Raw genomic sequence first — 24,230 nt, 5'->3', positions numbered from 1 at the left:
ACAACCAATATGTGTTGGTTGTCTTCTTGTTAAAAGGGTTGTTCACCTTCCAAACACTTTTTTTCAGTTCAATTGTTTTTAGATTGTTGACCTGAAATAAAGACTTTTTTCCAATTACTTTATATTTTCTATTTCTCTTTCTAACATTAAGTTGATACAATTATCGTTGTCCCTGCTGAACAGAATCCTTAAGTTTCGTTAAAGCGGACCGGTCACCTACACATAAAAACCTGCACAATGACAGTCCTTTGCTAATGAAACATATTAAAATATTATTTACCACGCCTCTATGCCTGAGGCATAGAGGTTGGGCAGTCAATTACTTTCACTTTCCATTTAGCAATTTCTATGTCACTGCTCTCCTTACATTCCCCCTTCCCTCCTCACACTCTATAATTGTGTAGGGCACTGTGCATGGATATTTGGTCCCCCATTCTGGTGCATACACAAGATTTTGAGGTGATGCACAATTTGTCTTAATAAGTGTCCACAAAATGGCGGCTGCCTGCTTGCTGTCATTGTGTAATTTCAAGGAAACAAAATGTAAATTATATAGTGTAAGTAAATTATTTTGCTTGACTAACAAGATAGAAAAGAATTTGGAATTATTTCTTAGGGTGACTGGTCCCCTTTAAAGGCAATAGTTGCTGATATTCTACAGATGCTGCTGAGAAATGTCTTAAGTAATTATATCAATTAAATGTAGCAAATTGTAACAGTTGAGATTCCGCTTCTGGATCACTGAGCTGCCAGACTGAAACACTAGAGACTGGAACATTAAACTTAAATTTTTTGGAAAATTGTAAAAAAATAAAAGATGAAAAGCAATAGGAAAAATTATTTTTATGGTGAACAATCTGAAAACAACTGAACTGAAAAAGGTGTTTACTACAACAGCCTCTTCTCTTCTGGAACGGTGCTGGTGGGGTTTGTTTCTATTGTTGTTTCTATTCAGCCTCAAGTGTATTTGTGAAGTTGTTGATGTTGCAAATTAGGTGTGGCTTGCAATATGTTCATTTATCGTACAGGTACAGGCAACTTATGTACAGACCTCTCATTGTGCATGGGAGGATGATTGTGCTGTGCCAGAAAGTAGGATATCCGGATTTGTCATAAAATGTCATTGTATGGTTCAATTGAAAGAAAGCTGCGGGCACACAGACCAGTAGGCTCCATTGCTCTCAGCCTGTGTATTTACAGGCGGAGAGAACCGGATCCTCACTGTGCCCTAGCTTTAGCTGATCCTACAGCTTTGTGTGTCCGCAATTGAACCAGCCCTAGCTCCAGACCATTATTCCTCCTTCACAGCCAAACTTTACTTTCAACATAATGCATTCAGGCAGATTTTCTCAGGACATCATTCAAATGCAAAAAATTCCATTAGACTGCAAGTTAGTGAAATGTTATTGACCCCTCCAGAAGACACATTCTACTGCATCAGAATCCAGCAATCTATCTGACGCTTGGCATTGCACATGATGATGATGATGTTGGTTTGCCTTTCACTATAAAAAAACTCACTTTAAAAAAAAAATTGTCCTGATATTTGTTCCAATTGGACAGTTGGAATGTCATATCCAGATACTTACAGTATAGTGTACAATATCTGTTTAGCAGTGACTGGCTGGCTGTGTGTAGCTTTTAATAACAATTTTGATTTATAGGATAGAAGCGAAAACTTTGCAGCCTGCCATATAGCTAAGTACATACCAAGAAAATCAAATCCTTTCATCTTCCTAGGTTGGAGCAGTAAGACCTAGTAAGCCAAAGCTGCAGGAGAACAGACTTGGGAAGAGCAGCAACATTTAGGGGGTTATTTATCAAAATCGGAAGTTTTCTGATTATTTTATTAAAAAGTCAGACAAACCTAGAATCCATGATTTGATCATATTTATTATTTTTTTTTTAAAAAAAATACTTTAATTGGATCAAGGAAAAATGCTATTAAATTAAGCGAAAATCATCGTATGATTTTTTTTTTTTCCAGAATTGCTCGATTTATGCCCAAAATATTCTGATTTTCGGGCTAATTCCAGCGCAGACCACAGAAACTTCCAAATAGGATAGGGACCTTTCCCATTGATTTACTATGAATTGTTTGGATTTTATGCCTGGAAACTTTTTTTGGATTTTTGGCCAAAAACCGCACGAAACTCAGCACAGATCAGGATATCTTCGGGACTTCTCCCATTGACTTGTATACAACCTCTGCAGGTCTGAGATGCGGGATTTTTGGATTTTGACTTTTTCCATCCTCTGGGTAAAATAAATCCCAAAAAAATGTGCGGGGTTTTTTTTTCCAATGAAAAATTCTAATTTTATAGTAAACAATTTTTTAATTTTTGGCATTCAGACTCTAATAAATAACCCCCTTACAGTCAGGCATGTTGAATCCTTAACTGGTGACATTTTCCCAGGTTTAGGATAATGGCAAGCAGAGTAATTGTCGGCAGTTTGCCAGGCAATTATGACTTAGAAATATAGCAGTGAGCATTTCTGAGTTGGAAATTAAATGGCAAAACATGAGACTCCACTCAACCACTGTAAGTTTAACCATCCAAAATATAATATGTGTGTATAATTATGTAGGGCATCTGTGACAAACATGCACACTGGTCAGGGCAACCCATTCTTTCATCTCCTGAACTGCCAGCATGGTGACTACATAGTCAGGTTAGAGAAAGCTGTATATCAAAAATTTTTTACAAGGACTAGGAATGATTGGGGATGAGCTACAAAAGACCACACCATTGTAATGTATGCATTCCTCTTATTTATATTTTCTCACAATGTAATGTATGCATTCATCTTATTTATATTTTCTCACAATGTAATGTATGCATTCATCTTATTTATATTTTCTCGCACACACACACGTGTAAAACTAGTATTAGTAATAAATTAGGGCCACCACTTTCTTATTCTTTCAAAGTTCGACAATGGGTACCATTTTCCCTTATATCTGAAATATGAAACTTGCTTACAAACCGCACCCTTTCTCCTTCTTTATCCAGGATTCTAAAGCAGGACATATGGTAACTTGTCTGTTATTACCCAATTTTGCAACCAACACTGGAAAGTGAGGGTAATGCAATTGTTTGGTCCCAGGCCAATGTTCAGATCACAATTGGGTCCTACAAAGACCCATCAGGAGAGTACAATATCAGCATGCCAATGTAGTTGATTTTCACCCTCCTATGCTGAGCCATTCGCTTGGTGAGCAGTTGTTTTGTCTCTACAATGTATAGATCTGTGCACTCCTCGCTACACTGGACTCCGTATACCACATTGCTTTGTTTTTCTTTTGGTGTTGGATCCTTTGGGAATGCATTGTCTAGGCAAAAGGAGTGCACTCCAATGAATTTGACCTAACAGTCTATCCAAATCTGACTTTAACTGCAGAAAGAAAAATAGATTGCTCAGCGGCCAAAACAGAAGAGTAAAACTGGTCACACTCCTTAAGGCCTGCTTGTTTGGCGAGATCGCCAAAGGAGCAGACCTTTGCCTGATTTTGCCACCCACATACTTTACTACATTTGGCTAATAAATCATTCTGTGGGGCTTGAAGTGCCTTTGTTTCCAGAGAATGTGTGCCCCAAACATTATATGTAAACAGAGACATCTAATCGCAGAATCCATCAGAATACCATGCAGCTAGGTGAGCAAGGAGTTCCATGACTCTGTGACATGTAGCAGCAGTGGCATTTCCTTTAGTTTTATATTTCAAGCAATTCTTGCATTCTCCTTCCACAAAGAAAGTATCTAGGAAATGCAAGAACTTCAGTCACTCTTTACTGCTGTACTGCAAGTTGGAGTGATATTACCCCTCTCCCTTTCCCGCCAGCAGCAGAACAATTGGAAGGTAACCAGATAGAAGCTCCCTAACACAAGATAACAGCTGCCTGGTAAATGTAAGAACAGTACTCAATAGTAAAATACAGGTCCCACTGGGACACATTCAGTTACATTGAGTAGGAGAAACAATAGGCTGCCAGAAAGCAGTTCCATCCTAAAGTGCTGGCTCTTTCTGAAAGCAGATACCCAGGCAAAATGAGATGGCTGCCTACACACCAATATTAGAAATAAAAAATACACTTGCTAGATCAGGAATGACATTTTATATTGTAAGGTGTCAGATGCATGCAAATCCCTGTGCAGGAGGGGGGTTGTCTTTCAGGTATGTTGTCAAAGTTGACTTCAAAGAAATGTAATTCACAGTTTTGTTTTAATATTTTGTTTTGTTTTTAAGGTGCACGATGTTCCAATTGATCAGCAGAGTGGAAAGCTAACAATAATAAGATGCCCAAAACATTATCCTCAAAAGCAACCCCAAGTGAGAATTCGGATAGCGACTGCAACATCATGGTTGAAAAACCAACGGGACGAAAGGTAAGAGAAGATCCTTACTTAAAGGCAAAAAAAAAACTGTTAGTTAAGCCGGAGGTTTTAATTTTATTTTCCCTTAAATAGGTTGTTTGCGAGAAATACGTCTTATTTTTTTTCATGTCTACAGCTGCTGGCTGTAGATGTTCCAGATGTTTCTACTCACTGAAATGCACAAAATAACAGCTGTTGGGGGTTCTTTATATAGCTTCTGATGAAGTGGCAGTGAGCCACGAAACGCGTTAAGCGGGCAGCCCCGATAGGAGATATGATGCTGTAATTTTAATAGATTTATAATACATTTTGACTTTTGTAACCTATTATTCTGGCTCTGCGGTGCTCCGTTCCTCTACATTGATTCTGGGGGTTCTTTATAGAATGTGTTTTGTTAATCACACTGGCTGAATTTTCTGTTGTGGTTCAAATAGTTGAAGTTGTATCAGTCGAACCAAATATCCTATAATTCTGTGCTGTCTAAAACTGTATTTTGTTTAAAAAGCTGCACAGATGGAGCACCCTGTATTGTATATTGTATCTAGCACAACCTTTCCTTACAGGGGAAAACTGCAGTGATGTTTTTCACTCATAAATTTTGTTCTGTGTGCTTCATGAAATTAACCTTTTCTACTGCAAACAACCAACCACACTATTTGTCCATAGTCTACTGCAAATTGCTGATTCAAGCTTGTATTATCCAATTAGAGCAGGCAAAATCTGCCAGTGACTTAACAGCACAAAGATGATAGATAGTGTTTGGGATGCACAGAATCAAGAATACATTTTGGGATATGGCCCAATTTACAAGTGTACAGCAGATTTTTTTTTTTTTTTCTATTTCTCAAATCACATTTTTTAGTGCTAAAAATCTTGGATTATACTAAATTTGTAGGTTATGAAAGGGGTTGATCACCATTAAATTAACTTTAGCATGGTGTAGATGTTCTGAGACAATGTGCAGTTGTTCTTCATTTTTATTATTTGTGGGTTTTTGACTTGTTAAGCTTTTTATTTTGCAGGTCTGTTTGCAACCAGGCCCGGACTGGCAATCTGTGGGTTCTGGCAAATGCCAGAGGGGCTGCTGTAAGTTGCCATAGACAGGCACTATTTATTGGGCTGGTTGGGGGCTACTTGGGCCTCTGTGTTCTTGGAATGCCAGGGCCTATTGGGAATCCCAGTCCGGACCTGTTTGCAACTTTAGCAATCTGGTTGCTGGGGTTAAAATTACCCTAGCAACCATGCACTGATTTGAATGGGAGACTGGAATATGAATAGGGGAGGGCCTAAATATAAGGATTAGTAATAAAAAGCTTGGGGTATGGAAATTTGTGTGTATAACAAACTATGTTAAATTTCACTGTATATTATTTTTATTAACTTACAGTATGCTGATTTATCAGTGTGTATCTTGCATTTCTATTTTGCAATATAGCAGTCAGAAATTATTACCAATTGTATCTCTTAGGAGTATTGTTAAACTTGAAGGAGTCGTATAGAATAAATGATAAAGCCCTAATTTTGTTGGCAATAATGTATAATATACAGTGTTTGTTTTACTATCATTATCTTCAAAAATGGCACCTTTATTGAAGCGCCCTATAGATGTTCTCTGGTCCAGACCAGAGAACATCTATAGACCAGACCAGGCAACTTTTTTTTTTTTTTTCTTCTAATTTTGGTTCTGTACATTACCACAATGAATTTTAAATAAAACAACTTAGATGCAGTTGAACTGCAGACTTTCAGCTTTAATTCAGTGGGTTGAACTAAAGCCTTTTTTAACACAATCATTTCATTTCAGGGGCTCAAAAGTAATTGGACAAATTAAAAAACGGAAAATAAAATGTTAATTTGTAATACTTGGTTGAAAACCCCTTTGCTGGCAATGACAGCCCGACGTCTTAAACTCATGGACATCACCAGCTTCTGGGTTTCCTCCTTTTTGATGCTCTGCCAGGCCATTACTTTCAGTTGTGGTTTGTTTGTGGGCCTTTCTGTCTGAAGTTTAGTCTTCAACAAGTGAAATGCATGCTCAATTGAGTTCAGATGACTGACTTGGCCATTCAAGTAAATTCTACTTCTTTGCTTTAATAAACTCCTGGGTTGCTTTGGCTGTATGTTTTGGGTCATTGTCCATCTGAATTCTGAAACTCCTCCCAATCAATTTGACTGCATTTAGCTGGATTTGAGCAGACAGTATGTCTCCGAACACCTCAGAATTCATTCGGCTGCTTCTGTTCTGTCACATCATGGATAAACACTAGTGTCCCAGTGCCACTGGCAGCCATGCACGCCCAAGCCATCACACTGTCTCCACCATGTTTTATAGATGATGTGGTATGCTTTGGATCATGAGCTGTTCCATGCCTACTTCATATTTTTTTCTTGCCATCATTCTGGTAGAGGTTGATCTTGGTTTCATTTGTCCAAAGAATGTTTTTCCAGAACTGTGCTGGCTTTTTTAGATTTTTTTTTTTTAGCAAAGTCCAGTCTAGCCTTTCTATTCTTGATGCTTATGTGTGGATTGCATTTGCAGTGCACTCTCTGTATTTACTTTCATGCAGTCTTCTCTTTATGATAGACTTGGATATCGAAACGCATACCTCCTGGTGAGTGTTGTTCACTTGTTTGGCTGTTGTGAAGGGGTTTTTCTTTACCATGGAAATGATTCTGTGATCATCCACCACTGTTGTCTTGCGTGGACGTCCAGGTCTTTTTTCGTTGCTGAGTTCACCAGTGCTTTCTTTCTTTCTCAGGATGTACCAAACTGTAGATTTTGCCACTCCTAAATTTGTAGCAATTTCTCAGACGGGTTTTTTCTGTTTTTGCAGCTTAAGGCTAAGGCCACACTAGGCGATAGCGCCGCGATTTGACTCGCGGCGACTTTTTGCCGCGACTTTTATTTCGAGCGACAATAGAAAAAAGATCGCCGCGTGTGTTTTTACGCTGGCGATTTGTCGCGATTCCCCATAGACGCCAGCGCAAAAGTTTCCCCAGCGATTGCGGATTAAAAGTCGCGGCAAAAAGTCGCCGCGAGTCAAATCGCGGCGCTATCGCCTAGTGTGGCCTTAGCCTAAGGATGGTTTGTATCACCTGCATGGAGTGCTCTTTTGACGGCATGTTGTCTGTTCACAGCAAAATCTTCCATATACAAGCAACTCCCCCCCTCAAATCAACTCCAGGGCTTTTTATCTGCTTCATTGATAATGACATAACAAAGGAATTGCCCACACCTGGCCATGAAATAGTCTTTGTGTCTTTTGTCCAATTACTTTTGAACCCCTGGTTCAATTACTTTTGAGCCCCTGAAATGAACTGATTGCATAAAAATGTGAAGAACTAAAGCCTTTTTATTAACACAATCTTTTTGTTCAACCCACTGAATTAAAGCTGAAAATCTGCAGTTCAGCTGCATCTGAGTTGTTTCATTTAAAATCCATTGTGGTAATGTACAGAATCAAAATTAGAAAAAAAAGTTGTCTGTCCAAATATTTATGGACCTAACTATCATATTGCCTCCATTTGTACCTGTGCCAATGGCAGTCAATCCCTCAGATTGTCCCCAATCTGTACCTATGCCAGTGGCAGCCAAAAAAGTCCATTATATTGCCCCTAATGTGTATCTGCAGGAGCCAAATATCCATCATATTGCCCCAAACATGTGTACCTGTGCAAGCAGCCACAATATTGCCCCATGTACCGGAGCCAGCAGCAGCCAATACCTCCTATTGCCCCCAATCTGTACCTGCCCTGCATATACAATCAGCATAACTAACTTAAAGGTGTTTATACATTTTTTTAAAAAAAGTGTAAGTGTATGAAAACATCACACATTGCCATTTGAACACCAGGCATTGCCACATAAATCCAGTGTATTTCTATGTACAATAATGTTTTAATGATTATGGCATAACAGCCAGATATCACTTAGCCAGATTAAGAGGAATTACGCACCTTTATAAACACTCCAACTCTGTCTTTTAATGGGCAACTTTAAGAATCACAATGCATTTTTGTAAAATCACACAAATGGAGAAATACACGGCTTTTTCGCACCGTTTTTCTTTTGTTAATCAATTTACACATCTCTATAAATAGGTCTTATGGTGTTACTATGCTTTCTGTAATTCTTAAAATAACAATGACAAGTGTTTTCAATTGAGTAAAAATAAAACTGGATGAGGCCTGTTGGAAGATAGCAGTAGTAGGATATAGGGATATTGGATCAGCATGCAATATTTGCTTTTTAGTGAAACGGTACAACATATTTTTGTTATAATTGTATGCAAGCAAAGATAGTAGATTAAAGTTAATTAAGGAATCGTGTACTGTACTTCGAGTAAGATGGTTCTAGGTTCATGTAGTCAATTACTTGATGTTCACTAGACTGAGATCAGTGTCATAAAAACAGTCTTGCAAAAACTCAGGTTGATATATATCTAAATTGCTGAAGTTAAAGGAACAGTTACACCAATTAAGAAACTCTACTATAGTTTACAGTATATAAACAAGCTGCTGTGTTGCCATGGGGTTAGCCATTCAAGATGGAAAAAAGGAGAAAAGGCACAGGATACCCAGCAGATAACAGATAAGCTTTTTAGTATACAATAGGATTCTTCAGAACTTATCTACCATGTATCCTGTGCTTGAATGGCTGCCCCATTGCTACACAGCAGCTTCTTTATATAAAATATAGTAGAGTTTCTGAAGCAAACACCTGTTTTACCAGTGCAGGGCAACAGAACATTTTACAGGTATGGGATCAGTTATCCGGAAACCCCATTATCCAGAAAGCTCTGAATGCCTGCCTCCCATAAGATTCCATTTTATTCAAATAATACACATTTTTATAATTTCCTTTATCTTTTTATAATAAAATAAATAATGTAACAGTACCTTGTACTTGGTCCATCTAAGATATAAATAATCCTTATTGTAAGCAAAAGCAGCCTATTGGGTTTATTTATTTTTTTACATGATTTTGTAGTATATTTAAAGGAGAAGGAAAGGCTAAAACTAAGTAAGCTTTATCAGTAAGGTCTATATAAATACACCAGTAAACCCTTAAAGTAATGCTGCTCTGAGTCCTCTGTCAAAAGAAACACAGCATTTCTTTCCTTCTATTGTGTATACATGGGCTTCTGTATCAGACTTCCTGTTTTCAGCATAAACCTCCAGGGCAGGGCTTGAGCATGCTCAGTTTGCTCCCCTCCCTCCTCCCATCCCTGCTGTAATCTGAGCTCAGAGCTGTAAGTGAGCAGGGAGAGACTCAGGCTGGAAGTGATGTCACACCAATCTTATATGACAGCTTCTATCCTAAACAAACAGAGACAGTGTCTAGAGCTGTTTATTCAGGTATGGTAAAGCATTCTGCAGAATAAATATAGCGTTCTAGCTTGCACTATTGTGGCTAATCTGTTGGCAATAAACTGTCTTGGAGCTTTCCTTCTCCTTTAAGGTATGATCTAAATTACAGAAAGATACGTTATCCAGAAAGCCCTATGTCCCAATGATTCTAGATAACGGGTCCCATACCTGTATTGCCATTCCTTTAAAACACTTTTTGGTGAACCTTTAACCAGCTGTTTATAAGAAGTTTGTAAAGTGTTGAATTAAGACTCTGGAGATTTGTCATTTATGTGTTATTATTCCATGCATTCTAAGATTACTGCTTTCATAAGGAGAGAAATCTATAACTGAGGTCAAATATGGATGATATTAGATGGATTATAAAAATCAAACGCATATAATTTAGCTAGGTACCTAAGTACCTTAAGATGGGCATCAGGGGCCAGATCAGTCCATTGTTTTGGACCCAAGTTTCTGACATTTTGACTTCCTTTAAAATGAATTGATTTCCAATCTGAATCAAGTAGATTACAATTGGACTAGCTCAGGGGTAGGGAACCTGCGGCTCTAGAGCCGCATGCGGCTCTTCATCCTGCTTGCTGCGGCTCAGTCTTGCGGCTTTGCCTGTCAGGTCGTATTTACAGCCCTAGCACCTGCTGGTGGCTTCTTGAGTGTGCGACCGCAGTAAGCACACTCAAGAAGCCGCCAGCAGGTGCGAGGGCTGTATAGACGTCCCAGGAGCCACAGCAAGATGATTTAATCATGGTCCTTACTGCGGTCACACACTCAAGACAAGAGAGAGACGATCATCATGGAGATTCAGAAACAGAAGTCACATTAAACAGATGAAAACACTAGCATTTAATAGGGCTATTCAGTGTTTAATTTATTTCAAAGTAGCCCTGCATATACACAATGCACTTCTGTTTGTTGTATTTTGTTGTTGTAACAGTTAAAATTAAAAAAAGGTTAAAAAAGTTTATAAGCTGCGTTATGTTTTGCGGCTCCAGACTATTTTTCTTTAGTGGGAGAGGGGCAAAATGGCTCTTTTGATAGTAAAGGTTGCTGACCCCTGGACTAGCTGGTAAATATATGTTGTTGATCTGTTTGGCACATGTATACAATAATAATTTGTAAAGCATCTGGCAGCACCCCTGCCTAATCTGTTTCTTCGGGCAGTTACAGGAAGACTGGATCACAACCTTGATTAACCAGTTTTGCCTGTCGTGTTTAGCCAGATTGGTAAAAGGTCTTTGTTCTAGCAAGCTTTCCATGGAAGCCATTGCTTTGTCTATGTCTGTATTAGGTGAATACTAGATTCCTTTACTGAAATTACTGAAACCTGCTGCAAATGCTGCTTTATAAATATTTTTGGTAGAGATCTATCCCTTTCTCCCACCAGATTTTCATACAAGGCATTCAAGGTTTAGATTCGATCTGCACAATGTAACTGGCTGGTTTGGCAGTTTAGAATATACTGTTCTTGATCCAATCAACCTTCTATAACTAAATGTTGTGTGCCATTATAAGTGGCAGGATTGACATCTGTATGGCCACTAATACTGATGTTTAACTAAAGTTTTCTCAATTTGTATTTCCCTTGATACAGAATAAGGAGAAAATATCGTCCTTCAATAGAACACCTAAACTGGATAGGAGTGATATTAGCAAAGAAATGAAGGAAAAATCTTCAATGAAACGCAAGCTTCCTTTCACTCTCAGCCCAACCAGAACTGAAGACCGGGATTCTGACACTGGTAATTTTGTCTTTCTTTTTTTCATTTAATTTTTCATATAGACTGACCGCTATCTATGGCAAGCAAGATAGGTACTCTTGCAAAATACTGTTAGATTATTTAAATTTGTCCTAAATGTTTTTGTATTATAGCAGACTTCTTTACTTTCCCTCCATAAGACCTGAAATATGAAAGTTTAGCTTATTGTGCACATCTTCTCCACATATTTGCAACTGTACAAATTCTCTAAGAGCATTGTATTTATTGCCACAGGTTTTATTCTATAAAGGTACTTGAACAATGGTGTCAGCCTGTTACTGGTAGCATTTTGGATTTGTTACTGCGCTACTCAAAATTACCTTTAAGAGAAAGCATGTGCAGAGGGAAGAAATGACAAAATGTCATTGCCCTTATGGGGATGTAAATGCACAGACCAGAAATATTCATAATGTGCACAAACGATTATCCTTATAATGTATTGTCTGATGGAGGCAAAATTATCCGATAAGCCCCTCTTTCGCTCTTCAGCCAATAGAAAAGCATAACTAGACTTGGTAATACACACAAGTAAACACTCTATATACAGATATATGAGCCTCAGAGGACTGGTACATTTTGTGTAAAATATGAGATATATGTGTGGGACATACAGGACACAGTACACATAAGTACATGTATGACTACTAAAACAAATATTCCTGAATGACTTATTTGGTATATGTAAAAAAAAAAACCTCTATATTAAAACACTTGTGTCCCAACGTTTTGGACCGAAACGGTGGACACAACTGTGTGAAATAGTTTTTTGTTTTAAATTGAATACAAGAGAGGGCAGGCCTTTACCAACCAGACTGTGCTCCTCAACAGATAGTTTGGCGACGAGTGTGGACACATTGACTCATGAAAGAGTTAAAATATCAATTTCCTTGCTTGTGTAATTACTGATGCCGTTGTTTGTCCATTACCCCAGCCTTCCTAGAGATCTTACTAAAGTGACTGGAAAATTAGCAAATCAGGAGCAGTCGACAGCAGTGTATTCTCTCCCTGTATAGCAAATGAAGTATGAGGAGGCAGACAATAAGCTAAGTTACTAAATACCTTTCTCTGTATGGAGAAGGAGGATATGAATAAGTGGTTCCCAAACTGCAGATGAGACAGTAACCTGGAACTGCATGTTCTCTTCATTTTTGTTATCTGCTGATTTACCATGTACTGGCCATAATTTATTTATATAAATAAAGAAAGCAACATTAAAAGTGATCCTGGAGGAGTATGTTTCAGTTGCAGTCTGAATTGGTTGGAGGACTTAAATTATGAGGGTTTGGGGTGGTTTTCTCTGGAAAAAAGGTGCTTGCTAGGGGACATGATTACACTTTACAAGTACATTAGAGGGGACATTATAGACAAATCGCCGGGGACCTTTTTACCCATAAAGAGGATCACCGTACCAGAGGCCACCCCTTCAGACTAGAAGAAAAGAACTTTCATTTGAAGCAACGTAGGGGATTCTTCACAGTCAGGACAGTGAGGTTGTGGAATGCACTGCCGGGTGATGTTGTGATGGCTGATTCAGTTAATGCCTTTAAGAATGGCTTGGATGATTTTTTGGAGAGACATAATATCAAAGGCTAGTGTGTGTGTGTGTGTGTGTGTGTGTGTGTGTGTGTATGTATATATATATATATATATATATATATATATATATATATATATATATATATATATATATATATATATATATATATATATATATATATATACTATATTAGTGTTTTTCTAGAAAATACACACTTTATCAGTATAGGGCAACAGTACATTATAATTTGGTTAATTTAAAATTTTCTCATTGTTATGATTTACTGTTCCGTTAATATTCTCCCCAAAAGAGCAGATCTTAACAGTATACGCCTAGCTTTACATTGGCCTAGTGTTTGGGATCTTTGACGCTGGGAGAAAGTTCACCTTTCATCAGGACAGTTTATTAGCAGATTGAAACAGAGGTAGGATTGGTTATTCAGGAGTGAATTGGCAATGCATTTTACCTTCCCCTGAAGCAAATTCTCCAAAGACAAATGTGTTGTAACAGGCTCTTTTCCTGCACTGCAAAAGCTTTACTTTGTTTTTTTTATATTAGAGATGAGTCAACTCAGTGACTCAGTTCTGTACAACCTGTTCCTGGTCTGACTATTTTTGCCTTTAGAAAGCTCTCCGTGATTTAGAGAATAGCAAATACAAGTTCTGTGAGTACCATAAAGTGATCCTTTCCATTCATGCTAAAAATGTAATAAAACTTCAGTTTATAAAACAAGGTTACCTGTAATACACAAGGTTTTCTTCCACAAACAACCTTTTATGCATATTGACCTGTATTGTCAGGGCTTTTGCAAAGGAAAATAATGAAAGGAAAACTAAACCCTGACTGGTCCCCCTCTCCTGGTTTAGCTGGGGATCCCCTAAATATGTTGATCCGCTACAGTTACCCTAGCTTGCACTCAATCATTGCACTAAGCAGGAGGATATTTATTTATTGATCAGATGGTACCTGGCAACTCTTTAATTTTATGCATGAAACTCCAACTGATTTGGAAAGTCTCATGTCTCTCTGTACAGCAAAAACTCTCTGCAGGATATTTCAAATTTTGAAAGCATAAAGACAGAAAGCTGCATACTTTAGATTCCATGGCCAAAAAATCCTGAAACAATAGGTTTACCCCAGAAAACCCTTTATTTTTGAAAATACCACATTCTGCTGATTCCAAAATGGGTAACTATTTCTCTCTACTCCTAACTACCAAACATCAAAGCTTGTCTGAATGCAGCGGTTTTTATCAAAACTTATCAAAATTCAGAAAAATCACTTCAAAGGTCTTGTATTGCTGCTCTAGATATCCCACACTGTATTAGGTACCAAGAAAAAGTACCCTGAATATGATTTCCAGGGGTCCACTGGTGAAATATCTGAAAATTGCCTGAAAGCTTCAACTTTCCAGCATCATATCGCCCATGTATCATTATGTACCAAGAAAAAGCACCCTAAATATGATTGCCAACACATTGACTACATTTTTTGTTGGGTAAAAACACAGACCTATAGGTTTACCCCCCAAAACTTTATATTTTTGGAAAGTACGCATTCTACAGAATCTAAAATGGGTACCCATGCCTTTCTGCTCCAAACTACTGAGTCGCAAGGCTTTCCCAAATTTGTCGGTTTTGGTGAAAATATCTGAAAATTGCCTCAAAGCTTCAACTTTCCAGCATCATATCACCCATGTATCATTACATACCAAGAAAACGCACCCTAAATATGATTGCCAGGGGTCCTCCAAACTGTTTGTTGCCCATTATGCATAAGATTACCAAAATATCTGGCATTTAGAGGCCCCAAAATGAAGTTAGTGCAAACAAATAATCCTGTGGGTCACTTCAGCTAATGAAAAATAAACACATTGGCTGCATTTTTTTGTGGGGTAAAAACACAGAAATATATGTTTAACCAGCATAAAGCACCCTAAATATGAATGCTGGGGGTTTACTAAACCGTTTGATGCCCAATATGCATAGATTTACCAAACTATGTGGCATACAGAGACCCCCAAATCCAAATAGTGCATATGATTTCTCACGTATGACACTCTGGCTACTACAATATAACTACCCGGTATGTGTATTATGAGCCATGTGACCCTCCCTAGAAAACCATACTTAAAAAGCTTGCATTTTACCCCATTATATACCCCCCATTTCATAGTCTTCCAGCATACAGCATCCTAAATATGAACGCCAGGGGTCTACTAAACCGGTTGATGGCCAATATGCATAGATTTACCAAACTTTGTCGCACACATAGACCCCCAAATGGATATATAGCCGACAAAATTTCCATGGGCAAAATGAAGTAACAAAGAACGGAGCGAAATGTTATAAAATCACTAAAATTCAACAAAACGACAAAAAAAATCAATGCTTTTTTTTAATTTATTTTTTTCGCCTAGTGTTATCAGCAGTCAGAATCAAAGTTTGAATATTTTAGCATAGCAGTGTTGGGAGGTATGCAGACGTGTGGAAGCAAAAGACAGAACTCTGTCTGTTAATTGGCTCATGTGACCTAACATGTTTGGTTTGTTTGTGTGCACCTTTAGTTTTAGAGAGCAATATGATTTTCATTTTATCTTTATCCATACTACCTCCTCTGTAATCAGGGGAGTTTGTGATACCCTTTCTATGCAATGCACTTGCACAGTTCTGGGAAAATTTGACTTGAATAAAACCTAAAAGTATAGCCTGTAATAGCAGGCTATGAACCTCCTACTGCAACATAGAATCTACCTTCTTGGTTTAAAGAGGTTAAACAGAAATATGAATGGATTTTCATTAGCAGTTGCTCGTCTTGTTTAGTACAAGACAAAAAAAAAGCTAATCTCTGGTTACTATGCGTTACTGCCCGTTAGGCTTTATCTCAGACAACATCTTATTGGGGCATAGCATAATTGCTGTCCCTGCTTCATATTAAGTATTCTCTCGGGTTTATTGTATCATTTAATGCCTTTAAATGAATTCTTGCTTATTCTGTCTTGAGTCCACCATCAAGAGGTATGCCCATACCATACCAGATTAAATATTCTATTAATCTCTTGGGAGATATTTTCCCACAAGGCAAAACATTAATGGCATGAATGTAATACTCCTTTCTTATTCCAGTAGATTTAATGTTTTTTGGTAAATAAATGACATTTTTATAGTTCCTAAACTAGAATCGCGTGACTGAGATGCAGTCCTCTAACTAGTGATGCATGGTGCAACACATGACTTCCCGGAGCATGCTGACCATTTGGTATAAAGTTCTAATTATGGCAATTATATTTCAAGTCAGCAAACCCTTTGGCATAAGATGTTTGCATTAAAGAGTTGTCCACACAATGAGCTGTTTAATGAAAGAAGATGTTATTCTAAGTTTCTAGTAACATTAATTAAAAAAATATTCAACACCTACTTGTAAATGTAATTGCTGTTGATCGCTGCATTTGTTTAACCCTTTCTGTTCTCTGCTTCTGACAAAGTAGCAAAAGCATGATTTAAAGGAGAAATAAACCCTTATAATGAATATGGTTAAAAATGACATATTTTACATATTGAACTTATTGCACCTGCAATTCTCCATTGCAGCAATGATTCAGAACTTCAAACTTGTTACTTGGGGTCATCATCTTGGAAAGTGTCTGCTCAGTGGGCTCTGAGTAGCTGTTGAGAAGCTACGCTTAGGGGTCGTCGCCAGGGTTGGGCGAATTATTTTGCAGAAAAAATTACGCACATTGAGTTGTATGGCTTTGTGCGTCAAAATAAAAAGACGCGCGTCAAAAAAACATTTTGCGCGCCAATTTTTTTGACGCCCATAGACTTTAATGGCCGTCGGCGTCATTTCGCCGAGGGTGAATTTTGACGAAACAGGTCAAATTCGCCCATCCCTAGTCATCGCAAATTTATAAGCAGAAAATTAGGTCATATAAGCTGATATTCTGATGCTAGTTGCACTGGTTTATGAACTGACATAGTAATTATCTGTAGTAATTTCTAATTCACTTTATGTTGTTACAATTCTATTCTGTATATACAGTATATTGTGAGTCGGTCCATAAGCTCAGTAACTGACAGCAGCACAGAGCATGTGCAGTGAATCAGCAGAAAAGAAGATGGGCAGCTACTGGGGCATCTTTGGAGAGACAGATCTTTATTGCTAAAGGGCTGTGGTTCCCTTGGACTTGTACAGAAACCCAAAACATAATGTACAACATTTCTAGCCTACTTCTTTTCTTTAGTTAGGCTTTAGTTCTCCTTTAAATATCCTATGCCAGCAGAAAGCCACATTTTAAGGATAATCTTTAAAAATGCAGATTTGTACGGATATATATACATACACACACAAAATATTGAGAATAATTAATTAGCGTAAAATTGTTTTCCCAGAGTTGACATTTTTATTTTGTTAGTTTATAATAATGTTATACTATAATTTTGTTATTGTTATAATACTAGCACTGTTGTATTTTCACAACTACATTCTAATGTACCGATGATTTTGCTGTGCAGTAGAGGGAAGTTTTGTACTATTTAAAGTAACCTGTGGCTTCAGCCATGTAACCAGTGAATATTTTGGTTAGTGAAATCTGAGAGATCTTTAGCTCCAAGCATTGTCTAGGCTTTGGAGTCAGTGCATAAATCCGTCGACTCCTCTGTTTTTAGTTTACTAATAAACAGTATTTCCATGTTGATTGCAAGAACACAACATACAAGGTATTTCATCACTGCCATAGTTTCACAATGTTAAAGCTATGTGAAAATGGTGTCTGCTTTTGGAAACAAACCAAATAACTACTGCCTAGGAAGCTGCCACACTACCTTATTGGTTATCCAAGCCTGTCACTGCCAACCTAAATATGGATACTGTTCAAGTTTGGGTCTAAATCTAAAGTGTCATTGAGACTTTTTATTTATTAAAGAAACTACAAGCATTCCTTAAACTTTAGTTCCCACTAGTGAAACAACTTTCCACTGGACTTTATTCTTACTGCAGAGATTTTTTTTTTTTTTTATTACGACGACTGACTCCAGGTACCCAAAAATTGCTTCTGACTCTTACTACACAGCTCTGCTGATTGTTACCCACTCTTAAAGGGGACCTGTCACCCCAAGAAATAATTTCAGAAACTTTTCTATCATGTTAGTTGCGTAAAATAAACTTTACTTGCGCTATATTTATTATTTCAATTTTGTTCCCTTCAGTCTTGGAATTACACTATCACAGCAAACAGGCAGGAGCCATTTTGTGGACACTGTTATTAGATGAATTGTGTATCACCCCAAAATCTTGTGCACCAGAATGGGGAACCTAATTACCATGTGCAGTGCCCTATATAATTACAGTGTGGGAAGGGGGGATGTGAGAAGTGCAGTGACATGTAGAATTGCTGAATGGAAAGTGAAAGTGATTGACTGCCCCACCCCTATGCCTCAGGCATAGAGGCGGGGCAGATATCTGATTGACAGCTCAGATGTTTAAACACCTGTATAACCAGTATGGCTGTTTTAATGAAAAATAGAATTTAGATTTTATGTTTAATTTGCAAAGGACTTTCATTATGCAGCTTTTTATGTGTAGGTGACAGGTCCACTTTAAAGGGGAAACATCACGAAAATGTAATATAAGCTTCAGCATGCTGAAATAAGAAACTTGGTAAATACAATCAATTAAATATCGTTTCTGAAATCAAGTTTATCTTCACTGTCCCTCTCGCAGCATCTGTTTCTCTTCATTCTGTCTTCTTGCAGCAGTTGGGTGTCAGATATTCATTGACAGTTTGATCCAATATATCTTATGGGGGACTTCCTTTCCTAGCAGATGAATTAGAGCTCACTCAAATAACTGATTCCAGTACAAACAAAATCTAACAAAATAACTGCCTTTTGCATAAATTCTGCAAGTAGAGAGACGTGATGTCTGGTGAATATAATAGTGAGCTCTAATACATACATACAACAGGCAAACGAAGCCCCCTATAAGATATATTGGATGTAACTGTCAATGAATATCTGATACCCGACTCCTGCATGAAGAGAGAGAAAGAACAGAAACATGCTGAGAGAGGGATAGTAAAGATGAACTTGATTATTTTTATTTTAGAAACGGTACAGGTTTAATTGCTATTAGTTTTAATTGATATTAGTTAATATTTAGAAAGTTTCTTATTTCAGTATGCTGAAGCATATATTACATTTTCATTTTCGACGATAGTTCCCCCTAGCATCATTTGTTGGCAATTGAATTCTAAGTGTGTGGGTTAAGTGCTGCTGTGTAACATGATAAACACTGTGTTTTGATCACCAGGAAATAATAGTGAAACCACTTCGAAAAGAAACCGTTGCAACTGTACAAAAACCCATTCAAAGGCTAAACAATATCAATCTGCATAAAAGCACCAGAAGATTAGCTGCCATTTAATGATGTTTCCCATAGTTGGCTCCGTAGGTGGTAAAGTAAAACACTTTTCAAACATATGTCTGCATTGCAATTCACCCTGCCAGTGATCAGATGAGTTGACATTCCAAAAAGGTGAAGAATGCACACTCAAGGATAAATCAATCCATTTTATTCCATCAAAAAAAATATCACAAAAACATTGGCCCTACGTGTTCCGACCGTTAAAGGGAACCCGTCACCCTAAGAAATAATTCCAAATTCTGATCAATTGTGTTTGTTAAGCAAAATGAACTTTACTTACTCTGTATAAATTATTTAAATCTTGCTTGCAGTCATTCTTGGAATTCACCACCACAACAAGCAGGCATCTGCCATTTTGCAGACACTTATTAAGACTAGCATTGTAACACCTCAAAATCTTGTTTATGCACCAGAATGGGGGAACTGTGCCCATGCCTTTATATTGGCTTCATAAGGATAGACTGTAAAGCGGGAGGGGGGATGTGGGGAGTGCAGAGAAATGTAGGAAATGCAGAATGGAAAGTGAAAGTAATTGCTTGCCCCGACTCTATGCCTAAGGCATAGCGGAGGGACAGGCAATAAATGACTGACAGCTGAAATGTTTAAATGCATTTATAACAAGTATGGATGTCCCCCTGGGATTTAGTGCCGGCTAGTCAAAATCATCCACTCCCATCTCACCAAACCCATTATGTACAGACCTCACTTTGTGTGTGGGAGCATTTTTGTGCTAAAACAGGAGAGGGCTTTTTCCAAACTGGTGCCACTAACAGTAAGCACAGAATGTATATTCTACTCTTGTCTGTGTTTATATCCTTCTGGTACTCTCTTTTTCCACCCACATTCCAAAAAAACATACGTAGACATTAATTAGAACCTGAGCAAAGTGCTTCCAAATTGTTATTCTGTTGATGTCATAGCTGTGGATTTACCTAAACTTAAGCTAACTTTAACTAAAACCTCATTCTGCCTTTCTACTTACTAACTTTGTTTCAGTTAAAATGTATCCAAACATAAATAGACTTATGGTGTGTTTGGGAGAGGGGTCGTTCTTGGATGCAAAATCAGAGGATCCTGGATTTTATTAGTGAAGTAGATGCCATGCAGGCTTCTGTATAGAAGATTCGACAAGTATTATAGTAATGCAGCATTGTTGATCACTGGGAACAGGAATAGAGGTGCAGAAATATTTGCAATGATTATTTAAAATGTGTCTTAAATATGATACATTAGTCTTTTTTAATGTTGCCAAACATACCTTTGTTATGTTATATTACTGTTTAAAGTAATTTTAAAATGTGTACTGATAATTGCAGAGAAAGAAGGACCAGAGAAGAAGAAAATAAAAAGAGAATCAGGAAGCAAGAAATCCACTCCAGTTAACATTCTTTTTGGTTATCCTTTATCTGAACGCAAGCAGATGGCACTTCTAATGCAAATGACAGCCAGAGACAATAGCCCAGGTACTAAAGGTGTTTGTGTTTATAGACTCTGTGTGTGGGGTGCAGTATATAAATGTACAGGTATCGGACCTGTTATCCAAAATGCTCGGGACCTGGATATTTGCGTAATTTGGATATCCACACTTAGCTAAAAAAAAAATTAAACCGTAAATAAATCCAATAGGTTTGTTTTGCCTCCAATAAGAGTTAATTATATCTTTGTGGGGTTCAGGTACAAGGTACTGTTTTATTATTACAGAGAAAAAGAAAAATGTTTATAAATTTTGAACTATTTAATTAAAATGCAGCCTATGGGAGATGACCTTCCTCTAATTCAGGGATTTCTGGATAATGGGTTTCTAGATTACAGATCCTATACCTGTACTTGCTTTACTGTTCCTTCAGTGTTTTTTTGTAGGTGGGGTGATAATATTTATATCTTTTACTAATTTTCAGTAGATGTAAAATAGCAGTTGCCAGTTACAACGAATCAAGCTTATTGTTGACAGACTCAGAACCAGAAGTGCAGAGAATATAAACTTGCTTTCATTAGCAATTAGGTTAGGACTACATGGACATTTTCGGCACAATCCGACACACTGAGACAAAAGGCATGCTGCATCTGTATCTGACAGTCGTGTCGCATCGGATCAACGCCGCTACACCATGCGACAATGCATTCACTTACCTTATTTTGTTGCATGTGTTTTTTCGCAGCGCGTGGGATCGCGCTGAAAACGGCCATGTAGTCCTACCCTAATATAAACAAAACCACTGGAAATGTGGAGTGCTTATTGAACAATTGCTTAGAATTTCTACATGTTATATATTTCTAATATGTTATTTGATGGAAGAAAACAGTCAAAAACTAAGAGCTAAATGTTTAAATATGTCTATGGGAAATAGCATTGCCATATTTCAGAGCTTTCTAACTAGAGACTTTCCAAATATCTTATTACTTGAATTATGTGTATCTCTTATTAATACATGTGGTTCCGTGTACATAGATTCTACTCCAAATCATCCTTCCCAGGCAACACCAACTCAGAAGAAAACGCCATCATCCTCTACCCGGCAAAAAGACAAAGTTAATAAAAGAAATGAACGGGGAGAAACCCCCTTACATATGGCAGCCATACGCGGAGACATAAGCCAAGTGAAAGAGTTGATTTGTATGGGTGCAAATGTCAATGTTAAAGATTTTGCAGGTAAGATGAATTGTGACCTGCAGAGAGGGCAGAAGCATTCTGTTATTAGTACATTGGCTTGAACTGCAACACTTTTTGTAAGATTCAGATTTGGCCAAATACAGTCATATGAAAACGTTTAGAAAACCCTCTCAATTCTTTGGAGTTTCGTTTATCATTGGCTGAGCTTTCAAAGTAGCAACTTACTTTTAATATATAACATGCCTTATGGAAACAGAAGTATTTCAGCAGTGACATCAAGTCACAGAAAATAACAGAAAATATGCAAAATGCATCATAACAAAATTAGACAGGTACATACATTTGGGCACCCCAAAAGAGATATTACATCAATACTTAGTTGAGCCTCCTTTTGCAAATGTAATGGCTTCTAGACACCTCCTATAGCCTTTGATTGAGCATCTGGATTTTGGATGGCTGTATTTTTGACCATTCGTCCATACAAAATCTCTCCAGTTCAGTTAAATTTGATGGCTGCCAATTATGCACAGTCTGCTTCAAATTATCCCCTAGATTTTCGATGATATTCAAGTCGGGGGACTGTGACAGCCATTCCAGAATATTATACTCCTCCCTCTGCATAAATGCCTTTGTAGATTTTGAAGTGTGTTTAGGGTCATTGTCTTTCTGGAATATCCAACCCCTGCGTAACTTCAACTTTGTGACTGATGCTTGAATGTTGTCCTGAAGAATTTATTGATATTGGGTTGAGTTCATCCGACCCTCGACTTTAACAAGGCCACTAGTCCCTGGACTAGCCACACAGCCCCACAGCATGATGGAACCTCCACCAAATTTGACAGTAGGTAGCCGGTGTTTTTCTTGGAATGCGTTGTTCTTCTTCCGCCATGCAAATCGCATTATGTTATGACCAAATAACTCAATTTTTGTCTCATCAATCCAAAGCACTTTGTTCCAAAATGACTGTGACTTGTCTAAATGAGCTTTTACATACAATAAGCGACTCTGTTTGTGGCGTGAGTGCAGAAAGGGCTTCTTTCTCATCACCCTGCCATACAGATGTTCTTTGTGCAACTTGCGCTGAATTGTAGAACGATGTACAGGTACACCATCTGCAGCAAGATGTTCTTGCAAGTCTTTGGGTTGTCTGTAACCATTCTCACAATCCTCCGCATTTTGGCCTGCCAGACCTGGGTTTTACAGCAACTGTGCCTGTGGCCTTCCATTTCCTGATTACTTTGCTTACAGTTGAAACTGACAGTTTAAACCTCTGAGATAGCTTTTTGTAGCCTTCCCCTAAACCGTGATACAGAACAATTTTTTTTCAGATCTTTTGAGAGTTGCTTTGAGGATCCCATGCTGTCAAACTTAAACACGACTTGCAATTGGCCACCTTAAATACCTTTTTCCATTATTGTACACACCTGCATATGAAGTTCTAGGCTTAACGAGCTAATCCAACGAATTTGGTGTTGCCAGTAATCAGTATTGAGCAGTTACATGCATTCAAATTAGCAAAATTACAAGGGTAACCAAATTTTTTTTCACAGTCAGTTTTTTACATTTCATTTCATTTCCTACAACTGAATACTGCTTCACTAAAAATCTTTGTTCAGAAAACACCCCAGTACTCAGATGTTCCTGGGAAATGAAAGACATACCACTGTTATCTTTTTTGTTAAAAGTGGAGTAAATTATTATCCAGGCTGAGAGGGGTTCCCAAACTTTTTCATATGACTGTAATTAATCCTTATTAAAAGCAAAACCAGCCTATTGGCTTTATTTCATGTTTACATGATATTCTTGTACACTTAAGGTATGAAGATCCAAATTACTGAAAGATCCATTATCTGGAAAATCTCAAGTCCTGTGTATTCTGGATAACTGTTCCTATACCTGTGCAATAAATGTGTGTGTACATTGAACACACGGATTACACATTTTTCGTTTTTTTTTTGTTTTTTTACATATGGTCAAAGCTGGTCTATATAGCCTGCCTGACTTAAGAACGAATCAGGTGCTTCAGGCAGCATTGTGCATTCTTGTGTGATTAATGCAGCCATATTGCATAACACCTGTGGTGGAAACTATCGTATATACTATACAGTACATGTGTAAAGCACACCCAGATGCTAAACTGAGCATTAATTATTTAGTT

At 37.7% G+C, this 24,230-nt stretch overlaps 1 protein-coding gene across 10 annotated transcripts in view; it reads left to right on the top strand.

Annotated features, from left to right (window-relative positions):
• ankrd12.S (ankyrin repeat domain 12 S homeolog) overlaps positions 1–24,230 on the top strand; it is a 57,721-nt gene that overhangs the window by 17,647 nt on the left and 15,844 nt on the right. For 8 of the 10 annotated variants that reach the window (XR_005962288.1, XM_018268760.2, XM_018268764.2 and 5 more), the window contains 4 exons: positions 4,250–4,389; positions 11,339–11,486; positions 20,778–20,924; positions 21,911–22,111. Coding sequence is in view for 9 of the 10 variants with exons in the window: in XM_018268760.2 (XP_018124249.1) it covers positions 4,300–4,389; positions 11,339–11,486; positions 20,778–20,924; positions 21,911–22,111 (586 nt within the window). In the remaining variant the exon portion in view is untranslated. Of the gene's footprint in view, positions 1–4,249; positions 4,390–11,338; positions 11,487–19,057; positions 19,492–20,777; positions 20,925–21,910; positions 22,112–24,230 lie in introns of those variants that run through there. The other 2 variants (XM_041567807.1, XM_018268765.2) reach the window with 2 other exon arrangements.

Source organism: Xenopus laevis, chromosome 6S, assembly GCF_017654675.1.
Source record: "Xenopus laevis strain J_2021 chromosome 6S, Xenopus_laevis_v10.1, whole genome shotgun sequence".
Taxonomy (NCBI): Eukaryota; Metazoa; Chordata; class Amphibia; order Anura; family Pipidae; genus Xenopus; species Xenopus laevis.
The sequence above is the reverse complement of the archived record's forward strand: the minus strand, read 5'-3'. Positions and strand labels throughout refer to the sequence as shown.